This window comes from Oncorhynchus tshawytscha, linkage group LG04 (assembly GCF_018296145.1).
Source record: "Oncorhynchus tshawytscha isolate Ot180627B linkage group LG04, Otsh_v2.0, whole genome shotgun sequence".
Taxonomy (NCBI): Eukaryota; Metazoa; Chordata; class Actinopteri; order Salmoniformes; family Salmonidae; genus Oncorhynchus; species Oncorhynchus tshawytscha.
The window spans coordinates 52540121-52564008 of NC_056432.1; the positions used below are offsets into that span (position 1 = coordinate 52540121).

The following is a 23888-nucleotide window of genomic DNA, read 5'->3' on the forward strand; positions in this document are numbered from 1 at the left end:
GTAGCCCACTTGACCGATTTCACTGTCGCAAGACCGTCATTTAGATCACCCATCAGTCAGTACTGACCTGTACATTCCCTGCCTATAGAAACATAGAGAGATAGACATAAAGTCTAAACATAAAGCCATGACTGAGCCTGGGGGGGGGAGCAGTATCATACTTATAGACACTGTATACAGTTTAGAATGACGCGCAGCCTAAACATATGATGATGAATGTGTCCAGATTCAGGAAGATACTTTTTTTTAGCAACATACAGTACAGTACTGTATGATACTTATAGAAATAGCTCAGGCGTATTTCCAGGACTGCCCAGAGAGCAACCATTTTTAGCCGTACACAGATGCCTTGCCAGAAGAAAAACTACAAATAAATAGACAACTAAAAGTTAATTTTTTATTTTTATTTGCTTATATGTTCTATTGCTCCGTTCAATTGAGTATCATTTAATATAGTCGACTTCTGTTCAGAAGTACAATAAGTCACTTGTCTAAACTGCTTACTCATATCCCCAAGTGGGACAGCTAGTCTTGATTTGGAGTGAAACTTTTAAAGTTCCTCCACATGAACACACTCAAACAGAGGCTACAGGCTCATCGGCTGGCCATTCATTCAGCACTGTCTGTACACTCTCACATGTGTGCATGCACGCACACCACACACGCACACCACGCACGCACACCACGCACGCACACCACGCACGCACACCACGCACGCACACCACACACGCACACCACACACGCACACACACGCACACCACGCACGCACACCACGCACGCACACCACACGCACGCACGCACGCACACCACGCACGCACACCACGCACGCACACCACGCACGCACACCACGCACGCACACCACGCACGCACACCACGCACGCACACCACGCACGCACACCACACACCACACGCACACCAGCACGCACACCACGTACGCACCACCACGCACACCACGCACGCGCACGCACACACACCAGCACACACACCACGCACGCACACACACACATACAAGAGTAAGCACCCACGCGCACATTCGCATAGAACGCACATACACACACACACACACACACACAAACACACTCTCTTTCAATTCAATTCAAAGGGCTTTGTTGGCATGAGAAACATATGTTTACACAGATAATAAAGTAAATGTGAAATAAATAATACAAAATTAACCGTAAACATTACACCCACAAACGCTACAAAGGAATCGAGACAGTTCAAATGTCATATGATGTCATATTATGTCTCTCAAGGTGAGAATGTAAAGCATATGCTCATGTCTCTCTACTGTGTAAAACAGGACGGTTCCCTGGGACATGTTTTACATTCTCCTGTCAGCAACACTGAACAGTTCAGGCTCGTTTTTACTGAGCCTTAGCATCTTCAGCATTTTATTTCAAGGTAGAATATCACTGAATGTTCCCGCTAGTAAACTTGTTGCTAATTTGGTACAGTAAAGCTTACTAAGTAAAATGATGTATTAAAACAGTGTATGATTATTTATTTTTTAAACACAAACTAATCACAAAATGTCAAATATGACTGAGTCAGACCCTGTGTCTGGTCACTAGGTAAAAGACCATGACCAATGATACTATAAGTCTGGGTCGATTCCTAACTGTCATACAAATCGCACATTGACGTCATGTATGATTTGGGAGAAAGCTAGTTTCAGCACCCAGTGAGGCTAAAAGGAGAGCAGTGAAAAGATAGATGACAAACCTCAGGAGTTGTATCACTGTCCCAGTAGAGTAGAGACCAAAAGAAGCTGAGCGCAGAAGCCAGGGTTCCAAACTCTGACAGACGTTCCACAGAGGGCAGTCTGAGTGGAACTGTTGTGCAGGAGTGAGTTGGGAGAGGGGGAGGGATTTGGCAGACACTCAACAGGGAAGGCAGGGGTTTTGGGGGGGATGATTCCAAACCCCCTCCCTACCTGCCGTCTGTCCCTATGCACCCTTCACATCTCTCTCTCTCTCTCTCTCTCTCTCTCTCTCTCTCTCTCTCTCTCTCTCTCTCTCTCTCTCTCTCACACACACACATCAGTCCTCTCCTTCTCTCGTTTCCCTCCATCTCTCCTGCCTCCATCGTTCATACAGTCTAACACAGGGGAATGGATTGAGACTGTGGAAGACAAACACAGTGAGTCTAGAAACAACCCCGGGAGACCAGCTGGGTGGTGACAACAGCGCAGAAAAGCGACATAAAACCTCTAACTAAATGCACAGTCAACACAGATTCGCCATGGCTGAACACAGCCGAAAATAGAGCCGCATTAAGTCAGCACAGTAAACAGAGTGTCAGTCGATCTGAATACAGTGACGATTGATTGAATTTTGATTTGTGTGACCACACGCTAACGCGTACGCTGATAATCGGGAAGCGGGTACAGGGAGTGAATATTTAACAATGAATAGAACATAGTGCAAAACAAGAAACATGAAAAGCGTACAGACAAGAAACAGAGTCAATAACGCCTGAGGAAAGAACCAAGGGGAATGACAGATATAGGGGAGGTAATCAGGAAGGTCATGGAGTCCAGGTGAGTATCATGAGGCGCAGGTGCACGTAACGCTGGTGGCGGGTGTGCGTAATGATGAGACAACTGGCGACGTGACAGTACCCCCACCCTGACGCTGGGCTCCAGCCGCCGGACGCCGCCGACCAGAGGAATGGTCCCGGGCCACCCCCAGGTGGTAAGGGTAGGCAACAACACATCTGTCACGCTGATCCTCAACACTGGGCCCCCTCAGTGGTGTGTACTCAGTCCCCTCCTGTACTCCTTGTTCACCCACGACTGTGTGGCCAAACACGACTCCAACACCATCATTAAGTTTGCTGACGACACAACAGTGGTAGGCCTGATCACCGACAACGGTGAGACAGCCTATAGGGAGGAGGTCAGAGACCTGGCCATGTGTTGCCAGGACAACAACCTCTCCGTCAATGTGAGCAAGACAAAGAAGCAGATCGTGGACTACAGGAAAAGGCGGGCCAAAACAGGCCCCCATTAACATCGATGGGGCTGTAATGGATCGGGTCGAGAGTTTCAAGTTCCTTGGTGTCCACATCCCCAACAAACTATCATGGTCCAAACACACCAAGACAGTCGTGCAGAGGGCACGATAAAACCTTTTCCCCATCAGGAGACCGAACATTTTTGGCATGGGTCCCCAGATCCTCAAAAAGTTCTACATCTGCACCATCGAGAGGATCCTGACCGGTTGCATCACCGCCGGGTATGGCAACTGCTTGGCATCTGATCATAAGGCGCAACAGAGTGTAGTGCATATGACCCAGTACATCACTGGGGCCAAGCTTCCTGCCATCCAGGACCTATATAATAGGAGGCGTCAGAGGAAAGCCCATAAAATTGTCAGAGACTCCAGTCACCCAAGTCGTATAGACGGTTTTCTATGCTACCACACGGCAAGCAGTACCGGAGCGCCTAGTCTAGGACCAAAAGGCTCCTTAACAGCTTCTACCCCCAAGCCATAAAACTGCTGAACAATTAATCAAATGGCCACCGGACTACTTACATTGACACTCCCCTCCATTTGTTTTGTACACTGCTGCTACTCGCTGTTTATTATCTATACATAGTCACTTCACCCCTACAAATGACAAATGACCTCAACTAACCTGTACCCCCGCACACTGACTTGGTACCGGTACTCTCTGTATATAGCCTTGTTATTGTTATTTTATTGTGTTACTTTAAAAAAATATATAGAATTTTTTTCTTTAGTTGATTTGGTCAATATTTTCTTAACTCTTCTTAAATTGCACTGTTGGTTAAGGGCTTGTTAGTAAGCATTTCACGGTAAGTTCTACACTTGTTGTATTAGGCGCATGTGACAAATAAAGTTTGATTTGATTTGATTGATTTGGGGGCCAGGAGCGGGCCGGTCGCTTCTGCTGAGGCGTGGGAACCTGACGAGCCGGCTGAGGCACGTGAGCCTGACGAGCCGGCTGAGGCACGGGAAGCATGCCGAGCCAACCGAGGTTTGAGAATCTGTCGAGCCAGCTGAGGCATGGAAGCCTGTCGAGCCAGCTGAGGCATGGAAGCCTGTCAAGCCAGCTGAGGCATGGAAGCCTGTCGAGCCAGCTGAGGCATGGAAGCCTGTCTAGCCAGCTGAGGCATGGAAGCCTGTCGAGCCAGCTGAGTCATGGAAGCCTGTCGAGCCAGCTGAGGCATGGAAGCCTGTCGAGCCAGCTGAGGCATGGAAGCCTGTCGAGCCAGCTGAGGCATGGAAGCCTGTCGAGCCAGCTGAGGCATGGAAGCCTGTCGAGCCAGCTGAGGCATGGAAGCCTGTCGAGCCAGCTGAGGCATCCCCAGTTGCTTCGGCAGCGGCACTGGGACCCGGCGTCACCAGTAAAAAATGAAAATAAATATCCCTGTTGGTAGCCCTTGGTGAGGCGTTATTCTTTAACGTGTACGGTAATAAATAATAATAATAATAAAGACATGAAACAGGAACAGAGTCAACAAGGCCTGAGGAAAGAACCAGGGGGAGTGACAGATATAGGGGAGGTAATCAGGAAGGTTATAGAGTCCAGGTGACTGTCCAGAGGCACAGATGTGCGTAACGATGGTGTCAGGTGTGCGTAATGATGAGACCACTGGCGGCGTTGAGCGCCGGAGAGGGGGAGCAGGGGGTAAACGTGACACACACCAACAAGATGCAGGCCAAGCAATGGTAATTGATTTAGGAAATTGATTCAGGGCACATCATATGACATAAAGCTTGGAGGCCTGGAGATGCTAAACGTGTTTAATTTCATTAAAGGTCAATTACCTTTGAGACCGGCAGACTTTTGCATGACATTAACCAGAGGACAAAATGTCATGATCACCACAGCCCTAGTCATGGGTCATTCACAGTGTCCTGCTATAGCAAGCACCTTTGAGGTTAGACAGAGCACAGTGCATAGCGGTCATACCAGCTAGAGGTCATGGTAACCTTTATAGCGCAACACTAAATCTAACACACACACACCTCTATAAATCACACACTGTCACCTCACCTTGTAACCCATATCAATGGCATTTAGCGAGGAGACATGCAGCACACACACTCTCTATAGGTCAGTGTCACGTGCAGGCACGCGCACGAACGAACGCAGGCACGCATGTGCACACGAACACACGTAGTGTTTCGACTGTCCTCGTAATACACAGTACTGAAGCTTGTACTGTTCATATCCTGTATCCCAAAGCTCCCTTAGCCAAGATAGAAGAATCATATGGCCAGCCAGGTAAATAGGTGAAGCATCTGGCACCATAAATCATATCTAGTTTGACTCATAACATTGTTTATCTAATGAATAACCTTTTATGCACTCAACATGGGCAACAAAGACGAATACTCTATTTCATGGCCCAACTCACTCACATCGCAGTAAAGCGCTTCAGCATTGATGCAGTGCATTGTGGGTGAGGGTGTCTGCACTCAGGGACCTGTATCCACAGAGCGTCTCAGAGTAGGAGTGCTGATCTGGAATCAGTTTAGCCTTTTGTATCATCATGAATAATATTATACGGACAGATCTTAGCTCAGCACCCCTACTGTAACATGAGACGCTTTGTGGATAGGCCTTGGTCTATTCTGAGAAAGGGTGACTCCTATGGCCTCCCACACTATAACGGCCTGATTAGGATAGCTGCTATACTCACAGACGTCATCATCCACACCATGACCAGGACAGACTGTCAGCGTTTAATGACAGGTGGTTTAGACATTTGGTCCTTTATGGCTGTGCATGTGTCTGGAATTCAACCTCGGGCAATATGGCCCACTCAGAGCCTGATCCATGACTCGAAATACAATCAAGACGTGCGTGTGTGTGTGTGTACATACATTGATCGCATTTCGAGTCATGGATCAGGCTTTGAGTGGGCCATATTGCCCAAGGTTGAATTCCAGACACATGCACAGTCATAAAGGTGAGTGTGTGTGTATGTGTATGTGTATGTGTATGTGTGTGCGAAGGACAGGCGTACCTTTGTGCAGGTGAGCGGCTGGTTTGGTCTTGTCTGTGAAGCCCTGACTGCGCCGGTTGCCGGCGGCGCCAACCGACCCGCGAGGTGTGATGTCACTGCCAGCAGTGGACACCCTCGCACTAGGGCCTGGAAGTCTGAGAGAGAGAGAGAGAGAGAGAGAGAGAGAGAGAGAGAGAGAGAGAGAGAGAGAGAGAGAGAGCGAGCGTTTACACTCAATGGCACAAACAGCAAAGTTTAGGCAACACATTCATTAAACGTCCAATATTTTTACACCTTTCAGTAACCCCATATTATTAGCTAATCTCCTGTGTAGTCGTAGCCAGGAGTCGAAGTCCGCATTCTACACTCTATTCCAGCCGGGTCTGTCTCTCACGTAGGCCTATAAATTGCTAACTCAGCATTAGAGGAGGAAACATAATTCTGTGGCTGTTCGGCGTTGGTCTGATAAATAGATTATGACCGGTAGTTCAATTCCGGTGTGAAACATCTTACTTCCTTCTTGCCACTCTGATTTGAGTGACCTTAAATTTAAAAAAATATATATTTTTTTAAATCCTTAACATGACCAGGTAGGACTGCATGGGGTTTTGTTAGTTGGAGAATAGGTCTAGCTCAGACTGCTGTTAGCTCGTGAATTAACTGTCTTGTGAATTAAACTGGGGTTCTGGGCTATAAGAAGTCATTGTTAAGTTCCTGTCTGACAATAAAAGACTATGATGACATGAGTGTTCTGAAATGAACACACTGAAAATGTTAAGTGTATAAACAATATATACGGGGGATCCTGGGAATCAGACCCGCTATTCTGACATTGCAAGAACTGTGATCTACCAACTCAGCAGCAAAATGTTATACCCGATTTCATTCTGAGGGAGATATTAAGTCACAGGCTTCACTGCTAGCCTATTCATGATATACACCGTTTACAATTCACTGACGAAAAAATGTTCTGTCCGTTCTCGTTCGGGATGTGGCCACATTAAATCGTAATCATGAAATGATCCTAATGTCACCTGTGCTCCCCTTGGCTGCACATCCAAGACAGTTTTCATTCAAGTCCAGAAAGTAAGAAAATAACACATTCAGATTAAAAGGAAAAGCAGTGGAGGAGAAACGCATTACAATCTGAAAAGGAGAGAGAAAAACACATTTCCAGATATTGAATGTATTCATGCCCAGCTGAACATTAACCTGCAGTTACACATGCTGACCAGAGGGCGGGGCTATTGCATTGTTTTTGAGGTAAATTTGCCGGAGCAGGTGCAAAAACGACCAGGGATGGACAGCATGCGCTCTCCACTGGCTCGACAAAAAGACGATGTTTCCTGTTTTCATGTATACAGTATATTCAACCTAACTTCCGTTTCCCCCGAAAAACAGATGCGGGGACTCTGTTCAAGCATCTTCCTATGCCTGCTATGTTGGGTGTAGGCAGCATGCAGTCATTTAGTTCAGAAAAACAGTGACATGCTTGTGAAACAAAGTCCATGGTCATCATTCATAAAGTGTCTCAGAGTAGGAGTGTTCATCTAGGATTAGGTCCTTCCTTTCGGTACTCATATAAAAAGGCTAAACTGCTCCTAGGTCAGTACTACTACTTTATGACACTTTATGAATTACGGGCCCAGATGAATGTATAAACCCGAATCATCGAATAAACATTCTCTCACAGTACACAGTACAGCAGCAGTAGGACGGTAGTCGTGGCCTATCCTATCCGCTATCGTAACGTCCGACCGAATTCAAGACGTCCACTCCTCCATCTCGGGTTAACTATTAGGGACATGTTCACAGTGAGACGCGCTCGCTCACATTCTTGTGTGTCGCGGAACACGTGCCCACACTCACATCACACGCACACACGCACAGGTTATCCAAAGGTCCCTCGCAGCCCATTAAGCAGATATGCCAAATGAGCCGTGATGCCAGAGTCAGACAAGACTTTCCAAAATGGAGTGCCCTCTCTTCAAAACTCATACAGAGTAGAATAGCAGTTTCAGGTAGAAGTTGCCCTTACCACAGATCTAGGATCATATTAATACCCCCTCTATAGTAACCATAGCATGTTGACAAAGATCTGACCCTGTATCAGTTGTTATTGACAACTTCTACCTACTCTGGAAATGGTGAGGAAAGGGGGGAGAATTAGAAGATGAGGAGGAGGAGTGGAGGAGGAAGATGCATGACCACAAAGATGAGCGAGTGAGAAAGAGGGAGAGAAAAAGAGCTGACCTAGAGGACTTTTTCTGACCAAGGGAAAACCTGAGCAGTTTACTCTGAGACCCATCCCTAGAGGAGAGAGAGAGAGAAAGAAAGAGAAGGAGAGCGATATGGAAGACAAGAGAGAGAAAGAAAGGATCATTTTGCATTTGCAGACAACTGGAGCTAAGACACCTGGAAAGAGAGAGGAAATCAGACAGAGATGATGAATTGAACATTGATGACATCAACAAGAGGGAAAGAGAAGACATCTACAATTCAAAGTATTATGAACTACATCTTCCAGTGATCCAACAGGCTTACCTGGACTGCATCTCGACCTGTGCTGTTTTCTGGGCTGCTTGTGCTGTGGGGGCCGGAGTCTCATGCGTATGGGGGGCAGGCTGGCTGCTGAGCTGGGCAGGGGCGCTGGTCTGCTGGCTCAGGGGAGGATGAGGGCTCTGGGACTGGGACTTAAGGGGGGGCTGGGAGTGCTGGCGGTGGGCCTGCTGCTGCTTGTAGCGAGACAGGCTGAAGAAGAGGCCCAGAATGGCCTTCAGATTCCCATTGCGGATCTCTGCGTAAGGAGAGCAGGGGAGAGAGGTAAACAAACAGACAGGGAGAGAGAGAGAGAGATGAAGGAGAGAGAGAGAGAGATGAAGAGGAAGGAAGAAGGAGAGAGAGAGAGAGAGAGAAGAGAGAGAGAGAGATGAAGAGGAAGAAGAAGGAGATGAGAGAGATGAAAGGAAGGAAGGAGAGCGAGAGAGAGAGAGAGAGAGAGAAGAGAGAGAGAGAGAGATGAAGAGGAAGGAAGAAGGAAGGAAGAAGGAGAGAGAGAGAGATGAAGAGGAAGGAAGAAGGAGAGCGAAAGAGAGAGATGAAGAGGAAGGAAGAAGGAGAGCGAGAGAGAGAGAGAGAGGGAGATAAAGAGGAAGGAAGAAGGAGAGAGAGAGAGAGAGAGAGAGAGAGATGAAGAGGAAGGAAGAAGGAGAGTGAGAGAGAGATGAAGAGGAAGGAAGAAGGAGAGAGAGAGAGAGATGAAGAGGAAGGAAGGAGAGAGAGAGAGAGAGAGAGAGAGAGAGATGAAGAGGAAGGAAGAAGGAGAGAGAGAGAGAGAGAGAGAGAGAGATGAAGAGGAAGGAAGGAAGAAAAGAGAGATGAAGAGGAAGGAAGAAGGAGAGAGAGAGAGAGAGATAAAGAGGAAGGAAGAAGGAGAGAGAGAGAGAGAGAGGAGAGAGAGAGATGAAGAGGAAGGAAGAAGGAGAGTGAGAGAGAGATGAAGAGGAAGAAGAAGGAGAGCGAGAGAGAGATGAAGAGGAAGGAAGGAGAGAGAGAGAGAGAGAGAGAGATGAAGAGGAAGAAGAAGGAGAGAGAGAGAGAGAGAGAGAGAGATGAAGAGGAAGGAAGAAGGAGAGAGAGAAAGAGAGAGATGAAGAGGAAGGAAGAAGGAGAGAGAAAAAGAGATGAAGAGGAAGGAAGAAGGAGAGCGAGAGAGAGAAGGAGATAAAAGGAAGGAAGAAGGAGAGCGAGAGAGAGCGAGAGAGAGCGAGAGAGAGAGAGAGAGAGAGAGAGAGAGAGAGAGAGAGAGATACAGACAGGAAAGTAAGCTACAAGCTCACTACACAATATTCTAGCCACTACAGTCAGTCAAAGTAGTCTCAGCAGATGTGTGTGACTGGTGAGTGTGAGTGTTTACCTTCTGCAGACAGGCCCTGTATGTTGACTCCTTTGGCTACCAGGAAACTGAGGCAGGCATCAATGTTCCCAATCTGGAGGAGAAGAAGAGAGCGACACAGAGAACTTAGAACGGGTGTGCTTCTGAGTTTACATTCAGACTGAACTCAACTCATCGCACGTAAGCAGTTATCAGCAGCCTACTTAGTGGCATGTTTACAGGGGTTGACTTCGCAGAGTGCCGACCTGAGTAAGGTGAGTGGATCATTTAATGACATAGCCTAGTCAAAGCAGTATACAAATAAGCCAGACGTACACCACTCCTGGAGTACCTTAGACGACGAAGCGTTCTACTTTGACCCTGTTACTAAGATACCAGCCAATGGAACCACACCGACCCAGCTGTGCTGAGCTGTCAGCAATCGACAGCCAGGTGATATGATTGGTAGACAGAATTAGCTTCGGGTCAGGTGACCCTATTTCGATACGGCCCATTGGCTGCACATGTCATCACCAGGTGAACCAAATCAAATGGAGTAATCGAATGACATCATCAATAAAATAAAAATATGGGAGAACAAAGGTTGTCAACGGTGAGGTTCAGGTGAACAAACAGGGAGTGACTAAGCAATATACCAATTGATTCTTACGCCACAGCCAGCTGTCACTTTCACTGCTCATGCTGTTGAGGAGTGGCCATTGGGACTCTACTCTTAGACTGTTCAACCAGGGAACCTTCATCAAAACGGAATCTGTCTTACGCTATATATATATAGTAGTACATTTTCCACCAAAGCACTTACTACAAACCACTCTGAAAACAGGTCGAACATTGTCCCTGCAAACTGTACACAAACGATGCTATAAGCAGATCTAGGATACATAAACAGCTGAACTGAAATAGAAGCAATCACAATTACCTTCTATTAGTGTGGATTGGGTTTCCTGATTGAGCAGAGTTCAGAGTTTCCATTTAGGGAAATAACATCGTACATTATAGGAAACTAACTAAAATAACACGACCTATTCAATCCATTAATAGCAACATCCTCCTTCTAACCCTATGATTCTAGATCAGGCCTGTCAATGACGTCATATGACGAAACGGAAGCAGACTCCAGATCAGCGAGTGAGCTGTAACGGCAGTCTGGCCCCTCTGTCATCTCTGTGACCCGCTGACCCCAGAACAGCTGTTATAGGGTGACACATGCTGGAAGGGTCGGGGGAGCACACAGACTGAGAACCAGGAGGAATTTAGCCCAGGCTCTGCTCGCTACAACGTTAAAATATCCCCCATTCACTAAAATGCCCTTTCTTTTTAAATACCCCAGACCCAAATGCCTCCATCGCCTCACTGAACTACCCGCCAGCCACCCTGAAATACCGCCCAGACCCTAGCTTGACTAAGATACCCCTCCTCTTAAATGTCACCATCTTCCTTGTGATATACCCGCACCCATACAGGTACAGGTACTCATGCGCTCGCACACACGCACACACACACACACACACACACACACACACACACACACACACACTACTAAAATACTGCCCTGGCCCCTTCTATGATATACCCCTGACCCAAATACCCCTGGTACTGAGGGGGTAAAAATAAGATGCTTCTGGCTAAATAAAAACACCTGCTGAGAGATCAGTACTCATGCATTTTAGAAAACATGTTTAATCTGTATTCAAACAGGGGATCGATTCAGAATTTCAACTTTGGGTATTCCAGTGTAGTGCGGGGAAAGTGAGAACTCATCCAACTGTTGGAATGGAAAATCGAACGAGGGAGACACAGGTGCTTTGACAAGGAGTTCTCTACTTTAAACACAACCGCCTATCTGCCACTCCTCCTCTCGCACTTGTCCACTTTTCCCACTCCTATCTTCCCCTCCTCCTCTCATGTCCTTCTATCCTTTTCTACTTTTCTCGTATTCCCCCTCATCCTCTCCTGTCCCGTCTTCTCTTCTGGGCTCTCCGCTCCTTTCTCTCCTCTGTTCTGATCAGGCAGTGCTCCTCTCATCAACGGTGTGCATGATTAATCAACCTTGAGTAAACACAGTCTGGTTATTCATTAGAGTGTAATAAAGCCACTGAGTCAATAGGTGTTGTGCCGAGCTTTGACGTCATGGGGACAACACAGGGAACCGTGATGGAGTATATAAAGTTGAAGTCGGAAGTTTACATATACTTAGGTTGGAGTCATTAAAACTCGCTTTTCAACCACTCCACAATTTTCTTTCTAACAAACTATAGTTTTGGCAAGTCGGTTAGGACATCTACTTTGTGCATGACACAAGTGATATTTCCAACAATTATTAACAGACAGATTATTTCACTGTATCACAATTCCAGTGGGTCAGAAGTTTACATACACTAAGTTGACTGTGCAGCCGTCATACCACTCAGGAAGGAGACGAGTTCTGTCTCCTAGAGATGAACGTACTTTGGTGCGAAAAGTGCAAATCAATCCCAGAACAACAGCAAAGGACCTTGTGAAGATGCTGGAGGAAACAGGTACAAAAGTATCTATATCCACAGAAAAACGAGTCCTATATCGACATAACCTGAGAGGCCGCTCAGTAAGGAAGAAGACACTGTTCCAAAACCGCCATAAAAAAGCTAGACAGCGGTTTGCAACTGCACATGGGGACAAAGATCTTATTTTTTGGAGAAATGTCCTCTGGTCTGATGAAACAAAAATAGAACTGTTTGGCCATAATGACCATCGTTATGTTAGGAGGAAAAAGGGGGAGGCTTGCAAGCCGAAGAACACCATCCCAACCGTGAAGCACGGGGGTGGCAGCATCATGTTGTGGGGATGCTTTGCTGCAGGAGGAACTGGTGCACTTTACAAAATAGATGGCATCATGGTGATAGAAAATGATGTGGATATATTGAAGCAACATCTCAAGACATCAGTCAGGAAGTTAAAGTTTGGTCGCAAATGGTTTTCCAAATGGACAATGACCCCAAGCATACTTCCAAAGTTGTGGCAAAATGGCTTAAGGACAACAAAGTCAAGGTATTGGAGTGGCCATCACAAAGCCCTGACCTCAATCCTATAGAACATTTGTGGGTAGAACTGAAAAAGCGTGTGCGAGCATGGAGGCCTACAAACCTGACTCAGTTATGGAATGGGCCAAACTTCACCCAACTTATTGTGGGAAGCATGTGGAAGCCTAGCCGAAACGTTTGACCCAAGTTAAACAATTTAAAGGCAATGCTACCAAATACTAATTGAGTGTATGTAAACTTCTGACCCACTAGGAATGTGATGAAATAAATCAAAGCTGAAATGAGAAATTCTCTCGACTATTGTTCTGACATTTCACATTCTTAAAATAAAGCGGTGATCCTAATCTAAGACAGGGAATTTTTACTAGGATTAAATGTCAGGAATTGTGAAAAATGTATTCGTGAGTTTAAATGTATTTGGCTAAGGTGCATGTAAACTTCCGACTTCAACTGTAAGTCTCTCCCTCTCCAACTTATACACTAAACACACACTAGACATGTCACAGACGTGTCACAGACGTGTCACAGACATGTCACAGCCACAGATAATCTAACCCTGCAGGTAGATTGAACACTGGACAGAAGCAGTACTCAAATTACACTGCAACTGAATAACTTGCAATCCCACATTTTTTAAAAACAGGCCCAGTTATATGGCCACCTTGGGAAGCAACAATAATTAGATAATTAAAACAACAACAATGAGAAATTACACTGCCTAAAAAATGACCATTATTATTACAAAATAATACAGAATACCAACCGTCGTCATAGCAAAATACAACTTTCAAAACCAAGATACAATTCTAACATGTCCGTAGAGTTTCCTCTTACCTAGAAAGGTCTCTGGAACCTGTCTTGATGGCATGAACACAGCAAATACAGTATCACACTAACCACTGTTCTATTGTACTGGGCCTCTCTCTCAGACACACACACCTCTCTCTAAGGCTGTCATCACATGCTGGGTCTCAGCCAGCCAGCAGCACAGTAGGGCCGGCCCTGCAACTGCCCTATGAACAAACACTTTTTTTACACCACAGAGAATCTATTGTTTGTGTGTGTGTGTGTGTGTGTGTGTGTGTGTGTACGCCCCCCTCACCGGAAGAAGCTTTGTTTATGTCTTAAGGAATCCTGGCTTGTGGCATGACTGAGTCGGCGCCTGTCTGTTTCTCCTTCTCGCCTTTCACACTCTCAAGACAGTTTCACTGAGACCACCTCACCTGTGAACCAAGGTGACACTAATCCCGTACATACCTCTCTCGCTTCACGGTACCCTTACATTGTGGGTTTTAGAGAGGCAGCAACCCTGTAGTCGGTCAACACAACGCAATAACACAACTTTAACATACAGTCGTGGCCAAAATATCAATTTCCCACAAAGTTTGCGGCTTGCTTCAGTGTCTTTAGATATTTTTGTCAGATGTTACTGTTGAATACTGAAGTATAATTACAAGCATTTCATACGTGTCAAAGGCTTTTATTGACAATTACATGAAGTTGATGCAAAGAGTCAATATTTGCATTGTGGACCCTTCTTTTTCAAGACCTCTGCAATCCGCCCTGGCATGCTGTCAATTAACTTATGGGCCACATCCTGACTGATGGCAGGCCATTCTTGAATAATCAATGCTTGGAGTTTGTCAGAGTTTGTGGGTTTTTGTTTGTCCACCCGCCTCTTGAGGATTGACCACAAGTTCTCAATGGGATTAAGGTCTGGGGAGTTTCCTGGCTATGGACCCAAAATATCGATGTTTTGTTCCCCGAGCCAATTAGTTATCACTTTTTCCTTATGGCAAGGTGCTCCATCATGCTGGAAAAGGCATTGTTCGTCACCAAACTGTTCCTGGATGGTTGGGAGAAGTTGCTCTCGGAGGATGTGTTGGTACCATTCTTTATTTATGGTTGTGTTCTTAGGCAAAATTGTGAGTGAACCCACTCCCTTGGCTGAGAAGCAACCCACACATGAATGGCCTCAGGATGCTTTATTGTTGGAATGACACAGGATTGATGGTAGCGCTCACATTGTCTTCTCCGGACAAGCTTTTTTTCCGGATGCCCCAACCAATAGGAAAGGGGATTCAGAGAAAGTTACTTTACCCCAGTCCTCAGCAGTCCAATCCCTGTACCTTTTGCAGAATATCAGTCTGTCCCTGATGTTTTTCCTGGAGAGAAGTGGCTTCTTTGCTGCCCTTCTTGACACCAGGCCATCCTCCAAAAGTCTTTGCCTCACTGTGCGTGCAGATGCACTCACACCTGCCTGCTGCCATTCCCGAGCAAGCTCTGTACTGGTGGTGCCCCGATCCCGCAGCTGAATCAACTTTAGGAGACGGTCCTGGCACTTGCTGGACTTTCTTGGGCGCCCTGAAGCCTTCTTCACAACAATTGAACCGCTCTGCTTGAAGTTCTTGATGATCCGATAAATGGTTGATTTAGGTGCAATCTTAGTGGCTGCAATATCCTTGCCTGTGAAGCCCTTTTTGTGCAAAGCAATGATGACGGCACGTGTTTCCTTGCAGGTAACCATGGTTGACAGAGGAAGAACAATGATTCCAAGCACCACCCTCCTTTTGAAGCTTCCAGTCTGTTATTCGAACTCAATCAGCATGACAGAGTGATCTCCAGCCTAATCCTCGTCAACAGCTGGTCCTTTTGTGGCAGGGAAATGTTTTTTTGGTGATTCAATTAATTTGCATGGCAAAGAGGGACTTTGCAATTAATTGCAATTCCTCTGATGACTCTTCATAACATTCTGGAGTATATGCAAATTGCCATCATACAAACTGAGGCAGCAGACTTTGTGAAAATGTAAATTTGTGTCATTCTCAAAACTTTTGGCCACGACTGTACTGTACCTCCTGATGTAATTCAACTAGACAGTTTCAAGTGGCAAGTAACCCAACACACACAACACACAAAAAAACAAACCAATAGCACCAATACTACAGCACTTTACAGTGAAACAATCAAACTGAACGCAGTCTAGATACAGCAGAGGACACAGAGCGACAAGAAACTAGGTAAATACACAATTCTCTACCCGCAGAGAAGAAGGTGAGGAGGAGCGCGGGATGACAGGAGGGGCGCTAACCCAAACAGTGGCTCCAGCCGATACCTTGTGGTCAAATGGGTGACACTCCTCCATACGGGGTTGCCGAGCAACAATACACAGCGCGGTACCTGTGATTGCTCTGCACTTGCATCTGATTACATGGAGTTCGGGCCAGCTGATACAAGTAGGTATCACACTCACACACACACGTGTGCACACACATGTATGCAGGAACACACGCACGCACGCAAGCATACACACACACACACAAACACACACACACATACACACACGTTGTCTGAAGGAAGTATCCCCCTAGCTGTCACACACCTGACTACACACTAACTTCAGACAGTATCCTGCTTCCCCTATTCATTTCTGGGGACTCACATTATCAATCAATACATATACAATCAATCTATATGATCATATACTACGTAAATATAGTAGTCATATAACCTATGAACGACCATGGCCTTAGTACTGAACCGTTGGGGACATGGAAGGAGCGTCAGTCGCGATAACCTGACGCTGTAAATAATATAATTTCAAGGCAAACGCTGGTTTGTCAGGCTTACAGCCGCCATGTCCGTGAGTGGCACCTGAAGGTGAGACACGGGTTGAAGTTGAGAACGGACAATGCCTTGATGTAAAGGAGGAAACGCCATTTGACGTTCTCCGAGGGCTTATGAAGCCTCCTAAGGCCTCGTTTTCATCATCCCCCAGTCAGAGAGGCCTACTTGGGAAGACGGGTCTGAATTGGTTTCGACCCGTATGGAGCTAGTAGTAACGTTTGTTCCCAGCAGAGGAGAGAAGCAGATCTCTCGGGAACTCGAGCCAAACTGAGGGCGAAACAGGACGTTGGAAATAAAACATTGCGACCCAGAAACACGACACACACAGCAATTAAACAATACACACCAATACATATACCCGAACAACAGAACAGTGTGTGTGTGTGTGTGTGTGTGTGTGTGAAACACAACTGTATCCCTCCAAAGCAAGAAGTAGGCCTTTGACAGACCTAAAGCACTTCAGGGGATATGTGAGTGGGGTTGCAGTAGGGGGAGCGTCCTGTGTGGTTTTAGCACCTCTGTGTCACCACTACCCCAATGACAGCATGTCACTGCGAAAGCAACGGTTATGTCCTGGGTGGCAAGGGTATGAGCCTGGGAGGGACTAGCGGTATGTGTGTGTGTGTGTGGGTGGGGTGTGTGTGTGTGGGGGGGCGCGGTCTGGCTAGCAGCCCAAATTAGCCTTCAACTGGCACACTGGCCCAATTTACAACCCTCCACATTCAGAGGAGGGATACCGGCTAGTTTCCCATTGCAGTAAAAAAAAAAAAAACTGAAATCACAAGCAGTATGATTGAATACGAAATGTGCAAATGTAAGGTCAAATGTATAAGCACCGACAAAATGTCTAACTCCAAGATGTGTTTATTGTTTGGAGCGTGACAAGTGCAGTGAAAATATGTTCCGATTTGTATCAGAACAACCAGCAAGTGAAACAACAGATTGCATACCGGAAACGCTTGCCTTCAGCCCGGTTTCAAGCTAAGATGCGAGTACTATTAATTTAGGGCGGTCCCGACAAAATGAAATCTTAGCCGACCGAAAGTTGTCAATCGATCGCTTAAGTTGCCGGTAATAGGCTACACGAGGAGTCGGCAACCTTTCTCATGTGGAATGTCAATTTACATGACCATTTCTACCAATCTGCGTGCCAATTATGGTTTTTATATACACATGTTCGTGGGACAGTTTCATTTCATTTATAATAAAAATTCATTGTCATGTGATTCATCAAAATTCTATCCAAATCTAACTGAAAATGGTACAAACCTCAAAAGTGACTTCTATTGCCATTACCGACTATGTCAAAAATAACCTGCATAAAGCCAACAAACAAAAACATTGCAGCCTGCAGGTAGAAAGTATCCTGATAAACAAAAAACGTATCCTATAAATCACATTGGATATGCACGGCCTGTCTGCAACGAACTTAAAACATTGTATCAACGAACAAATTGGGTCCAGCAGAAGCTTGCGGTGCAACGTCGTATAAAATATTCTGGGCCCTCAGAGTGGTGCTCGGGACAGACACAGCTGTTGGCTATTTGCGCAAGGGCTAAGAAGCATTGCTTGACTTAGGCAGGAGCTCACCGGAGCTGAGTACCGGCACATCAATTTTTCTTTTACTTGAGCTCCTGTTCCACTTAGAGAATATTAGCTCAAAAGTAATGTGGAGCTCCTGCACCTAAATATAAACAGTACCAGCACCCAAAATGACGACCGGAACCTGCTTCAGTCCAAGTCAAGCACTGATTAGAAGTAATCAGGTAGGCCTATTTTATGACGTTTCCACTGGGCGTGACATTTTTCCCTTTCACGGTGAGTAGTTATCGAAAGGGAGAGAGCTGGAAAGATTTTTCAAATACATTAAGGAACATTCTCAACGGATTACTGTGAGATGCTCCACAGCTCATTAGTGGTGGTGCTTTAAGCCAATCAGAAATACTATCAGATCCAAAAATGGGCACATTTATACAGTGTATTCACGCCTTGACTTTTTCCTAATTTTGTTACGTTACAGACTTATTCTAAAAAAAAAAATCCTCATCAATCTACACACAATACCCCATAATGACAAAGCAAAAACAGTTTTTTTGAATTTTTTGCAAATTTTTTTTTTTTAAACCCTGAAATATCACATTTACATAAGTATTCGGGCCCTTTACTCAGTACTTTGTTGAAGCACCTTTGGCAGCAATTATAGCCTCATGAATTTGGAGTTTCTCCCATTCTTCTCTGCAGATCGTCTCAAGCTCTGTAATGTTGGATGGGAGAGATGTTCCAGAGATGTTCGATCGGGTTCAAACTCAGGCTCTGGCTGGGCCACTCAAGGACATTCAGAGACTTGTCCCGAAGCCACTCCTGCTGTGTGCTTATGGTCATTGTCTTGTTGGAAGGTGAACCTTCACCAAAGTCTGAGGTCCTGCGTGCTCTGGAGCAGGTTTTCATCAAGGATCTCTCTGTACTTTGCTCCGTTCATCTTTGCCACGATCCTGACTCATCTCTCAGTCCCTGCTGCTGAAAAACATCCCCACAGCATGATGCTGACACCACCATGCTTCACCGAAGGGATGATGCCAGGTTTCCTCCAGACATGACGCTTGGCATTCAGGCCAAAGAGTTCAATCTTGGTTTCATCAGACCAGAGAATGTTGTTTCTCATGGTCTGAGAATCTTTAGGTGCCTTTTGGCAAAGTCCAAGCGGGCTGTGGCTTTTGTCTGGCCACTCTACCATAAAGGCCTGATTGGTGGAGTGCTGCAGAGATAGTTGTCCTTCTGGAAGGTTCTCCCATCTCCAAAGAGGAACTCTGGAGCTCTGTCAGAGTGACCATCAGGTTCTTGTTCACCACCCTGACCAAGGCCCTTCTCCCCCAATTGCTCAGTTTGGCCGGGCGGCCAGCTCTAGGAAGCATGTTGGTGGTTCCAAACATCTTCAATTTAAGAATGATGGAGGCTACTGTGTTCTTGGGGACCTTCAATGCTGCAAAAATGTTTTGGTACTCTTCCCCAAATCTGTGCCTCAACACAATCCTGTCTCGGAGCTCGACAAACAATTCCTTCGACCTCATTGCTTGGTTTTTGCGCTGACATGCACTGTTATCTGTGGGACAGGTGTGTGCCTTTTCAAATCATGTACAATCAATTTAATTTACCACAGGTGGACTCTAATCAACCCAATCTCCAATCTCAAGGATGATCAATGGAAACAGGATGCACCTGAGCTCAATTTCCAGTCTCATAGCAAAGGGTCTGAATACTTATGTAAATAAGGTATTTCTGTTTTTTATTTTTTTAAACATTTGCAAACATTTCTAAAAACCTGTTTTCACTTTATCATTATAGGTTAATGTGTGTAGATTGATGAGGGAAAAAAATACTTAATACATTTTAGAATAAGGCTGTAACGTAACAAAATGTGGAAAAAGGGGCCTCCCGGGTGGCGCAGTGGTCTAAGGCTGTGCCACCAAAGACTCTGGGTTCGAGCCCAGGCTCTGTCGCAGCCGGCCGAGACCGGGAGGTCCATGGGGCGATGCACAATTGGCCTAGCGTCGCCCGGGTTAGGGAGGTTTTGGCCGGTAGGGAAATCCTTGTCTCATCGCGCACTAGCGACTCCTATGGCGGGCCGGGCGCAGTGCACGCTGACCAGGTCGCTAGGGGCACGGTGTTTCCTCCGACACATTGGTGCGGCTGGCTTCCGGTTTGGATGCGCTGTATTAAGAAGCAGTGCGGCTTGGTTGGGTTGTGTTTCGGAGGACGCATGGCTTTCGACCTTCGTCTCTCCCGAGCCCGTAAGGGAGTTGTCGCGATGAGACGAGATATTAACTACTAACAATTGGATACCATGAAATTGGGGAGAAAAAGGGGGTACATGGGCTCTGAATGCTTTGCCTGGGGAAAGAGTATGCTTGCCAAAGCCCTCTCCAAAAGGGAATCCTTATACAGTAGCCACAGCCATTACAACATCGCCCTGCTAACGATTTTATTGTCATCGTAACTTGAATTCTCCGTCTGGATTTTGTCCCCTTAGATAACATAAGTGGAGTTTTTATTTCTAGTAGTAATGTGATGAAGCGAGCTTGGTTCTCTTCCAGACACCAAACCTCAGTCTCTGGTGCTTCAAAGTGAGAGCCAATGGCCTGTCTATGGGCCAGACCTTTTTTTTTACAAAGACTGACAGCAAAGCCACACATTTAAAAATAACAGGAGTAATAGCCATGACCATTCAATTGGACCAATGTCTTCTGAGACAGAGCTAAATTCTAATTTCCTGCTTAAATAAGGCCCTGTATGCGCGCACAGCTTATAGACGCGCACGTATGAGCCAACACACAAACACAGACGCTCTACCGTGGTGGACCAAGACATCAAAAGCAACTCTTTACTTCACACACTCACCCATACAAACAACCCCCCTCCCCACAAACACACACACACACAAGGATTATAACGTTATACTGCCAAACACACAAACCAATAGAAGGAAACCCTATGAAGGTCACTCACCATCTGAGAACGACTCTTAGGGCAGCCATTGATGTCTTCAATCTTCTCATTGGAGAGAGAGAGAGAGAGAGAGAGAGAGAGAGAGAGAGAGAGTGAGAGAGAGAGAGAGAGAGTGAGAGAGAGAGAGAGAGAGAGAGAGAGAGAGAGAGAAGAAAAGGTGTTCTTAGTGGTATCCCTGGTTCTTACTCCAGGATGTTCCTACTCAGTGCCAGAGAGGGTGAGTGAGGAGAGCAGGCCTGTGACTGGGTAGAGAGGGTCACTGCCTCCTCTTTCTTCTGAGAGATGAAACCCAATCTAGTTATAGCAAATGTGCGTGGGGCCACTAGGGGCCAAGCAGAGTTGGCTGGGAGAAGGGGTGTGTGTGGATCCCTCCCGTCCTTTACAGGCCCAGCCCACAGCAGCTGAGACAAGATTGTCCTCTTTCAACACTACAGCCTGGTGGGGCCCACTGGGCATCTCCGCCACAGGAACCTGACTACCACCTACTGCAGGAAAATAAAGGGTTATCCCAGTGGGTACAAACTTTGTGTCAGGTTGATAAACACTCTCACAAACACACACGCGCTTGCACATAAACACACCCTGTGGAATGTACACAGAACCAAAACATAAACACAACTTGTAAAGTGATGGTCCCATGTTTCATGAGCTGAAATAAAATATCCCAGAAATTTTCCATGAGCACACAGAGATTATTTCTCTCAAATGTTGTGCAAATAAATGTGTTTAGCTTTGCCAAGATAATGTGTCCACTTGACAGGTGAAGTGTATCAAGAAGCTGATTAAACAGCTTGATCATTTCACAGGTGCCCCTTGTGCTGGGTACAATAAAAGGCTACTCTACATGTGCAGTTTTGTCACACAACACAATGTCACAGGAATGTCCACCAGAGCTGTTGACAAAGAATTTAATGTTCATTTCTCTACCATAAGCCACCTCATATGTCGTTTTAGATCATTTGGCAGTACGTCCAACCGGCCTCACAAGTGAAGACCACGTGTATGGCATTGTGTGGGTGAGCGGTTTGCTGATGTCAACCATTGTGGCGGTGGGGTTATGGTATGGGCAGGCATAAGCTACGGACAACGAACACAATTGCATTTTATCAATGGCAATTTAAATGCACAGAGATACCTTGACAAGATCCCGAGGCCCATTGTGAGGCCCATTTTTTTTTTAAAGGTATCTGTGACCAACAGATGCATATCTGTATTCCCAGTCATGTGAAATCCATAGATTAGGGCCTAATGAATTTATTTTAATTGACTGATTTCCTCATATGATCTGTAACTCAGTCAAATCGTAGACATTTCTGCACGTTTCGTTTACATTTTTGTTCCGTATACATTATGACTACTCTAAACCCCACCACTATCTGTCATTCGGTCCCCCCTGTTGTCTCCTGCCAAAATAATGTGCTACTGATCCCAGCGGGGTCTCTGACTCTGTGTCACCGTGTCACTGTCCCCCTGCTTCACACCCACTAAGCTGCATGGTCAGGTTTCAGTAGCAATTGTTTGGTGTGATATCCCCCCCATCTACATAGAGGGGGAAAGGAAACTATGAATGAACTGGTGAATGGGACACTCATATTGGGGATTGGTAGAGGGATAGAGCTCAGTTACATGACACCAGGATAGCAGTAGTCAGCTGTGTGGGGGGGAGGGGGGCGAGAGTGTCAAAAACAGCACAGCGACATAGCCAGACAGACTTAGTCAATGAGTCAGCTGTAGACGACCTTTGCAATGAACACCGCCTCTGCTTTACCTCACCAACTTGTGCATGTCAGTGTGTGTGCGCTTGCTTGCGTGCATGTTTACAATAGCACGTGCCACTGTTTCTAACCCTACACTGTCCCCTAGGGATACATAGACTGCTGATGGTGAGAAATCGTGCTCTCTGGAAGACAACCCAACTGGAAGACAACCCAGTTTGTGTCATAACAGGTCATCAAAGACGCATGCTTACGACAACGTGCATCCTTGATGATGCTCACTGTCCAGTGACTGCAGAGATTCAATCTGAGCATCGAAAGACAAAGAGGAAGAGAACAGAGGACTCAGTGTCTCCAAAAACCCGCCCATCCTGCCGTTGACGCGACAAAAATCCCCAAAAGTTCCATCTTCCGCTCGAAAGACCCGCTAGCCTACGCTGACTTTCAGAGAAGTAGTGAGAGAATGTGCGGAATTCATTTTTCATAATGATGAGGTTTTCCTTGTTCTCTACTCCAGATGCTAGTCTGAATTTCTACGAAGAAGACGCTGGTCTACACAAATGTTCCATGACGTGGGACTATGATGTGTTCTGTACTAAATTATTCTTATTCCTAATTCTATGTGTGCTCTACATTAGTATTGTATGATGTTCTGTACATGTACTTCGATTTGAGGCAGAGTTTTGTGTACAAAGAAATACAATACAGTTCTATAGAACTCTGGGAAGCAGAGGAGTGACGTCATTGGTCAGCTGATGTGACAGTGCTGTAACCTCAGGGCACTGTCTCCCCCCTCTGTCCTCTTAAAAGATGACAGGCCAGCTTGTGAAGTGGGAAAAGTACAGGACTAAGGGGAGGGGGCGCATAATGACATTACTTTACAAAACTTCCCTCAGTCAAACTTCTCTCTGACTGCGCCACTGTCAAATATTTCAGCGTTTAAACTGAGCGATTTTCCTAACTCAATTGTGGATAATAATAACTTCTTGATAATACGTTAATAATAATTTTTGTTGAAATTAATACTTTTATGAGGACAGTTCATCACCAGTAGCATATACCATTATGGCGATTACTGTACAATTATACATTAGTATGCATAGGGATACAACTTCAAAGATGTATAAACACGGTGAGAACACATG

At 45.9% G+C, this 23888-nt stretch overlaps 1 protein-coding gene across 8 annotated transcripts in view; it reads right to left on the bottom strand.

Moving 5' to 3' along the window:
• LOC112248974 (neuron navigator 2a) overlaps positions 1–23888 on the bottom strand; it is a 133497-nt gene that overhangs the window by 75962 nt on the left and 33647 nt on the right. For 7 of the 8 annotated variants that reach the window (XM_042320867.1, XM_042320866.1, XM_042320869.1 and 4 more), the window contains exons 1-4: positions 21029–21078; positions 9900–9972; positions 8528–8780; positions 6005–6138 (exon numbers count right to left, since the gene is read on the bottom strand). In XM_042320867.1, the coding sequence (XP_042176801.1) occupies positions 6005–6138; positions 8528–8780; positions 9900–9972; positions 21029–21031 (463 nt within the window). In that variant the 5' untranslated portion in view covers positions 21032–21078. Of the gene's footprint in view, positions 1–6004; positions 6139–8527; positions 8781–9899; positions 9973–21028; positions 21082–23888 lie in introns of those variants that run through there. The other variant, XM_042320868.1, reaches the window with a different exon arrangement.